The following is an 8420-nucleotide window of genomic DNA, read 5'->3' as shown; positions in this document are numbered from 1 at the left end:
CACAATTTGATAAGTATAAAGATTGTTCAAAGAAACAATGGCAGCTGATCAACACTCTACTTGGCAGAAAATCTAAATCTCATAACAAAATTAAACTCCAAAACGCCGACGGAAATATCATAAATAGTGACAGTGATGTAGCTGAGCACTTTAACTCTTACTTCTCCAACATTGCCACAAAAATCAAAGATGCGATCAGCGCGCGTACTGTATTCGATCCAGGGGGTTTTAAACATTACCTTAGCAGCCCAGCTTCGCAGTCTATGTTCGTAAGACCAACTACCGAAAGTGAAGTTGAACAAATTATTAGCAAGCTTAAGAATAAATCCACTCAAGACACTAAAATTGAACCCCTAAAAATTGTAAAAGACTGCCCCTCCTTCTGTAAAGTCTTGTCCATAATCATTAACACATCATTTAGTCAAGGTATCTTCCCATCATCTCTCAAAATAGCTAAAGTTATACCAATTCACAAAGGAGGCAGAAAATCCGACGCCACTAACTATCGACCCATATCTTTGCTGTGCACCTTTTCCAAATTGTATGAAAAACTTATGCATAATAGAGTAATGGACTTCCTTGACAAGAAAGGCTCGCTCTTTGAAGGGCAATATGGCTTCCGGCCAGGCCGATCCTGTGAGCATGCTCTTTTGGATGCTCAACACACGATTCTGAATTCCCTTGCCAAAAAGGAAGTTGCTCTATTACTCCTAGTCGACTTTAGTAAAGCTTTTGACGTTTTGTCTCATGATGTATTGATTGACAAACTCCAGCACTATGGAATCCGTGGGCAAGCTTTGCAATGGTTTAAATCCTACCTGAGCACACGTCAGCAATATGTATGTTTGAATGGTATTAAATCAGCTCTTAAACCTATTACATACGGAGTTCCACAGGGCAGTATTATGGGACCTTTGTTATTCCTAATCTACATCAATGATATGCCAAATATCAACAGTATGATAAAGTTTATACTCTACGCTGATGATGCGAACATCATAATAAAAGGCAAAAATGCAAACGATGTTATACACAAATTCAACCAATTCTCCCACGAGTTTGTACGCTGGGTTGACTGTAATGGACTTGCACTTAATCTAAAAAAGACCTGCTATATGCTTTTCGGTGTTAGAAATACTGATAATACTCCAAATATTCATATTGCAGACACACAATTAGAACGTAAAAGGGAAGCACGGTTCCTTGGCGTTATAATGGATGATAAACTAACATGGTCTAAGCATATATAGCAGCTGTTAGATCAAAAATGATGCGGTATGTAGGAATTATGTATAAAATAAAACGTCACCTATCGATTCAAATAAGGCTACAGATATATCAAAGTTTTGTTCAATCGCATTTAAACTTCTGTTCAATTGTATGGGGGTTTGCAGCAAAAAATCACATTGAATCACTCTTCTCACGACAAAAACAGGGTATCAGGGCAGTAATGCCAGGTCACATTAATTACTTTTACAAAGACGGTCGACTGCCAGAACACACAAAACAATTTTTCAATAACAATGGTATACTCACGGTGCACAGTGTTATTGTAAAAAACACACTAATTCTCATGCACCGAATCAAACATTTCCGCAGCTCAGTCCCTCAACAAATCTGTATGACTATCCCAGAAAATGCACCCACTGCAAACTCAGATCACGTGACTGCAGCATCCTGGTTAGCCGAGTACAACACCACACATTTCAGATCTTCGATGTTCTTCAAAGGACCTTTACTCTCAATTTATGCTGTAAATGCAAATGTAAGCACCCTACCCACACTTTTTTCCATAAACCTTTTTAAATCGGCTACAAAACGCATGCTCTTGAACCTGCAGAGTGAAAATGACGATGACACGTGGCCCAGTTTCTTATTACATAATATTCCAGGTCTAAGAAGGTCACAACGTGTCTGAAAGTTACTGGACACAACGGTCATTATATCAGTTTAGTGAATTAGTTAATTAGTTAATTAGTAAATCAGTTATTAGTCATATGGTTATTATTAAGTACTATATATTATATGATATTACAAAAATAAACTATGAATATATATTTGCACACAAAAAAACCAGAACAAACTGATCACAGACTAGCGGCAACTAATATTAATGGATAAGCCACACATCCTAAATTCCAGGTCCATTATATTTACACTGCCACATTCCCCACTATCACTATTTTCCTATCAGCACAAACCGTAATTAATTGATTTCAACAATCACAAACACTACATATCCAAACTAATGGCATGGCATAGCAATATCTACGATATCCTAAATCAGTCCCTAACAAACTTAGCGCGAGTCTGAAGGGCTGTTGGAAGCACAGGGTGCTCCATATTTTGTTTTAGCAATAAACCTTTTTTTTTCATTTTCTTTTTTTATAAATTTATTAACTGCGTGCAAATTTGTGTTTCAGATTTGATCTATTTATGATATATATTTATGATTATGTAATAAAGTTATTAATATTATATTCGTAAACATTGGCTGGCTTACAAACCAGTCCCCAAACAAACAACAATCAATTTAAAGATAAAGTTATACTCACAATACAATAACACATAAGTGCTGACCTTTGACCGGCGATAATTTCGGCTCTAGGAACAATATTTTTCCATGGGACCAAAAGCAGCTGATAGATATCACTCCCTCTATCAGAAACAACTATACAATCGATTTCGAGAGAATTTTGACCCCCCCCCCCCCCCCCCCCCCGGCCCCCTTAAGATATTGAATCAAAATACAAATGATGTCTGGAAAACTGCACAAAAAATATCGAAAAACGGATCAGATTACCATTCCATAATAGAACCACGACAGTGCCCTCGGGATCCGGATGTATAACCCCAAAGTGGAGTCTTATTTCGGAACAACTTTTTCACGTCATTATATCATTTAACACAAATCTAACAGCAATTATTTTAATCGCAGCAGATTTATTAATATTTTGAATCTACAATGGATCACTACTGAATAAATGAATGGCAGTAATAAAAAGCTTTTACAATCAAAGCTGATGTGATTATATAAAAATCCACTTTTAAAGTACAGGTATCGGCCTTACAAAATGACAGGCCTCACAAAATGACAGCCCACATAGACCATGCTGTAGCTTAGGTTCCCTATACATTGAACCCTATTCCTTTTACTGTATGAAAGAAAAAGCATTAATTAACACTTCCCAAGGAATGATAATGACATAGAATCTATATTTCTTACATAAATATGGACGTTTTTGCTGTTCAGTCATTGCCCCGTCAAACTGTTACCCAGCATGGAGACCAAAGTTTAGAATTTAACCCCAGAAAACCAGGTACTACCATAACTTATGTCAATCAAAGACTACTCTGGTCAAATAAAAAACTGATTTAGTGACTTTGGTAGAAGAAATGACAAAAAAATGACCTAGCCTCACAAAATGACAGTGTTATGCCTCACAAAATGACAGTTTTATTTTATGATACAAAGATGGCATATTTATATTGGATGCCCCTTGCCTAATTATTGGTATTCTTAAACCCAGTAAGCTTATGATGAGCCTAAATGTGTTTGTTTGATCATCAATTGTGATCAAAATGCCTCACAAAATGACACCGAAAAGCCTTACAAAATGTCAATGTTTCAGATTGAATTACTTTCATTATCTAAAATGGATCAGAAACAGTCAATACAAGAAGGGGTTACAAATAATCATAATCTGACAGTTAACAATCAAGTAGCATTAAAAAAGTGCAGTTCTGATATCAAAACTTTGATTTCAAACTCTTTGATTTCAAATTCTGATTTCAAAACTCAACGAAATAAAGCTTCTATTTTGTGAAAGCAGAGAGTAATAACAACTCCTAAAACATGTCAAACGTTAACTAAACACTGAAAAGTGATCTATCCAGTCATAGAAAATATCAAATATAACCAAATACTGTGTTCAAGTATGAAAACAAAAAATGATTTTTACGCCTCACAAAATGACATTTAAAAAAATTTTTCAAAGTATAAAAAATGTTCCTTTTTTGATATATTCTAGTAAAAACAGAACTGGTATAATATAAACAACATATGGACATGTTCAAACCTGGTTGGTGGTTTTGTTTCACTGCCAAAATGGGCGATTTTCTCATTTTTACAATAACTCCCTTAATAATTACTCGATGGTCTTGAAACTTTCAGAGATGACTATAATTGTGATAAATAATAGTCTCAGGTCATCGGCTATGAATAATATTGTAAAATGGCCCAGTTATGTTGAAAAATGTAACATTTGGTTACACTTTTCAATGGCTCAGCCAATTATTAAATTTTAAAGATTATTGCTTCACAAAAATGTACTTTAGGTATTTGCTTAGCTGTGGAATGAAAAAAGGCCCACTTTTGATTACATAAAAAGGCCCAAAATGGACATTTTGTAACATCTTGTTTTCATGAATCTATCTTTATAGTTTGTTACAACCACAGCTAGTGTAGGATATGTATTTAACCCTCAAACCATGTTATTAGTGCAGCAATTCTTGTATAAATGCATTACCACAATATTGGTATATGGTTCATAATCAATAAAAGGCCCATTTCTTTGAATAACGTAACATGGTTACAAAAGAGTATGTTATACAGTGTTGTTTGATCTAGTATTGGTTTTAAGTTGGTTGATGCATTAAAATAAAGACATGAAACAACTTAACAAATTAAAAAAATGATAATTGGGACCAAATTATTGAATTTTGTAACAATTTAAATGTAATGTAATTTAAATTGACAATCCGCGACAGAACGCGGTAAATTTAATCAAATGAATATAGCTAATTAGATTAAAGGTTGGATATTTAAAAACTTTTAATTTATATATCAAATTTTATAGAAAATAGAAATTGGGCCCTATATATTGAAATTTGTAACAATAAAATGCCAGGTCACGAGTTTATCCACTGAAATGGCAGAATTCCATGTCCATCTATGGACTTACAAAATTCAATGTTTTGGGCCCAAGTACAAAATATGGTCAATAATATGGTTGATGGAACCCTTATGACCTAGGCAAACTGGTCTGAACTTCAAAAAATATAATATAGCTTGCCTAACACCCCTCACACTAGGATACATACTATATACTATACTCTATACATTTACTTTCTAATGTTACATTATTCAAGTTCCGCAGCCATTTTATCAAATTATACGAATAAGGATTGCTTTACAATTCTGTATGAGATCTAAAAACCATGTTACCAGTACAAGAATATATTGAACATTCCAGATATAATGAGCTTTGTAGTCAAAACATAAATATGTTACAAAATTCAATGTTTTGGGCCCAAGTACAAAATTTGATCAAGAATATGGTTGATGGAATCCTTTGTGACCTGGAAAAACTGGTCTGAACTTCAAAAACTATAATATAGCTTACCTAACACCCCTCACACTAGGGTACATACTCTATACACTTACTTTCTAATGTTACATAATTCAAGTTCCGCAGCCATTTTATCAAATTATATGAATAAGGATTGCTTCAGAATTTTGTATGAGAATCTAAAAACCATGTTACCAATACAAAAATACATTGAATATTCCAGATATGACCTTGGCAGTGAAAACATAAATATGTTACAGAATTCAATGTTTTGGGCCCAAGTACAAAATTTGGTCAAGAATATGGTTGATGGAACCCTTTGTGACCTAGAAAAACTGGTCTGAACTTGAAAAACTATCAAGAAGCTTCTCTAAAAACCCATTGAAAAAGTGTAACATAGAAATGTGTTACAAAATTCAATATCCAGGGCCCCCAACTAAACTGCTATATCTCAGGACCTGAATATGTTACAAAAATTCTGATTCAAGGGTGCCCTCAGTCAAAGGGTCTAGTTTTTGTCAGTAGTTTCAGTTTTTCTTAAAATGTTACAGATTTCAATCTGGGGGCCCAGAAGTAATGAGTGGGAAAAATGAAACAAAACCACCAACCAGGTTTGAACACGTCCATATATATCTAACAGTAAGACACGTGAAAGAATAATGAAACTTTTTCCCAAATCGGATTTGAAGTGATGCCGTTTTGGGTTGTCATTTTGTAAGGCACTATCTCACGCGAAATTGCCAAACTTTTTTTAATCATCCTTTTTCCTGTAAAAGCTATTCTAATCTTCAATCTATTATATTTATCTAACTGTCCTAGGTGAAATCAAATTTCTATAGGCTGCTGTTAAAAAATGACAGCCGTGACGAAATTGTCATTTTGTAAGGCATGTTTTTTTGGAAGATTTCAAAGATGACAATTTTTATCGCAAAATTTACGGTTTTTCAATCAAATCAACCCCCGGGAAGAAAAATATACCTGTTGAACTACCTATCTGGATAATAAAACAAGAACAAAACTCATTTTTGTGCATTTCAGAGCCATCTCCTTTTTCGTGTCATTTTGTAAGGCCGATACCCGTACTTTTTTTAATCAAATAATTTTACAAATTTTGATAAATAATAAATTTTTTAAATCATTCAAGTATAGATAAGAGTTTAGTTTGAAGATCAATCAGTATTTGTGTTTCAAAGTACTTTAAACTAAATGTACCCCTAAAGTTTGAACACTGCACTAGATCTTTCTTTTCAGATATTATTTTGTAGTTGCTTACAGATTTCGTTCAGCTCATTTTGCATTGATGCTAACTTTGCTAGCTTGGACACCTGAAACAGTACCAACGATTGTTAAACAGCTTGTCAAACAAATCAAAGATTGCTTAAATAACATGAAGGTAGCACATAATTTTGGCAATGCACCTAAATTCGACTTTTCGAAATGATCAAAGAAAGATAAAAGATCGATGTTTGAGAACTATTAGAAAGTAAAAATTGGTAACTTACAATTATAATTGCAGTGCTACGAACCTGATTTTCCTCCAAAAGTTCTCCCTTCGCTAATCTCTCCTCCAACAACTTAGCCTCCCTAATCTGTTTCATCAGCTTCAATCTCTCCTTTTCCAGTACTTCCTTGGTCCCCTTCTCACTCATTCCAGGTTTTCTTAAAGTTGGTTGATCAGCATTCAAATAGCTTGCACCTCTTCCTCTACCAAATGAAGAATCTGGCTGACGATTGTTTCTGTCTATATGTTCCGGCGGAGACTGGACAACATAGCTTCCTGGTCCTGTGTTCTGGTTAGTGACATGGTAACCTTCTTGTGCCTGCATGGTAGCAGCTCGACCACGTCCGTAAGATCTTGGTGTTTTGTTCGATTCAGTTGAGTTGATTGAAGCAGACTTACTTGAGCTTGAAGATGGTTTTCGAAGTGCTTTCCCAGCTGCAGAGGTAACATTAGACGAGGTTTCAACAACAAGAAGTGACGAACTTTGAGGTTCAGCTCTTTCAGGTCTCCCATTCTTTTTCTTTTTACTGGAATGAGGCTTCCTTGGTAGGACTGGTTGAGAATATTCCAACTGATCCTGGTGATCAATCGACTCATAACTGGCAGGTACAGTTTTGCTGTATCCATCATAAGAAACCCCATTATTATAACCACCCTTCCCACCTCCAGTCCCTTGTGCCATGGCAGACCATGTATTGGAACTGGATGAGAAAGAATTGACCACCTGATGCTCCTCCACCCTTTCTCCGTTCTCTGGAGATGAGTTGATGGTGAATGCTGTAGAAGGCATTTCTAAATCCCACTCATTTGATAGAGTAGCCTCGATCTCGACGGCCTGCGAGGGTGGGAGGTGAAGTCCAAAGTTCCGTTCAACCATCACCAGCTGAGGCTCAATTATGGCCTTCTTGTCACAATTCTGTAGATGTTCTTGAAATTGGGCCTTCAATATGACATGCTTTGCGTCGTATGGGCACTGAGAAAACTCTTTGTCTTTGTGGTTCTTTCGGCACTTGATAAGATGATACGGTAACCTCATCTGAGAGACCCTATGGGAGGGATCATAGGGACAAGTCTCTAGTTGCTCTCGGTCTGGATTGACAACAGCGTGCGACATAGCTAAAACAGAAAGATGACTGCATGTTAGAATCTAGATGACCTCCTCGTGACTTGTGGGTGCAATATAATTACTATAATTATTTAAGATGAAATATCATATCTAACTAATAATCCCAGAATGTGTGTTTTCTGTCTGTCTGTTTGTAATTTCCGAGCAGCTTAATCAAGAAAACGGTAAGAGTTACGTGGGCTGATTTTTTCGGTAAAGTGCCGACAAAACTCTGACGAAGTTAAATGAAAAAGGTTTTTTAAATCGGTCGGTGGTAAGTGGTTTAATTGACGGTTTTATACCACAAATGTTACATAAAATGGCTTGAGCAGAACGGCAAGAGTTACGGGGCTAGCTCTCTCTGCATAATATTATGTAGCGTATATATTACATGGCGTATATTAGGGGAGGGAGAGCTCAAACGGTCTGTTTGGACTGTAGAGAGAGTTCATACTTTCATACG

The 8420-nt window shown here is 35.6% G+C and overlaps 1 protein-coding gene across 1 annotated transcript; it reads right to left on the bottom strand.

Moving 5' to 3' along the window:
- Positions 1-6275: 6275 nt before the first annotated feature.
- LOC134818189 (uncharacterized) lies at positions 6276-7968 on the bottom strand. The gene is made up of 2 exons (XM_063827630.1): positions 6878-7968; positions 6276-6676 (listed from the first exon to the last, which is right to left on the bottom strand). The coding sequence occupies exons 1-2, from the start codon at positions 7964-7966 to the stop codon at positions 6599-6601; spliced, it is 1167 nt and encodes a 388-aa protein (XP_063683700.1). The 5' UTR covers positions 7967-7968; the 3' UTR covers positions 6276-6598.
- Between the last annotated feature and the right edge of the window lie 452 nt (positions 7969-8420).

The sequence above is a fragment of the Bolinopsis microptera genome, chromosome 7, assembly GCF_026151205.1.
Source record: "Bolinopsis microptera isolate Bmic1 chromosome 7, MBARI_Bmic_1.0, whole genome shotgun sequence".
Taxonomy (NCBI): domain Eukaryota; kingdom Metazoa; phylum Ctenophora; class Tentaculata; order Lobata; family Bolinopsidae; genus Bolinopsis; species Bolinopsis microptera.
Note: the sequence above shows the minus strand (reverse complement) of the source record. Positions and strands in the feature narration are given on the sequence as shown.

Coding starts and splice junctions, on each gene's coding strand:
- LOC134818189 (XM_063827630.1), bottom strand. CDS start 7,966: ATGTCGCACGCTGTTGTCAATCCAGACCGAGAGCAACTAGAGACTTGT. Junction 6,677..6,877: donor AACTTTTGGAGGAAAATCAG/GTTCGTAGCACT, acceptor GTACTGTTTCAG/GTGTCCAAGCTAGCAAAGTT.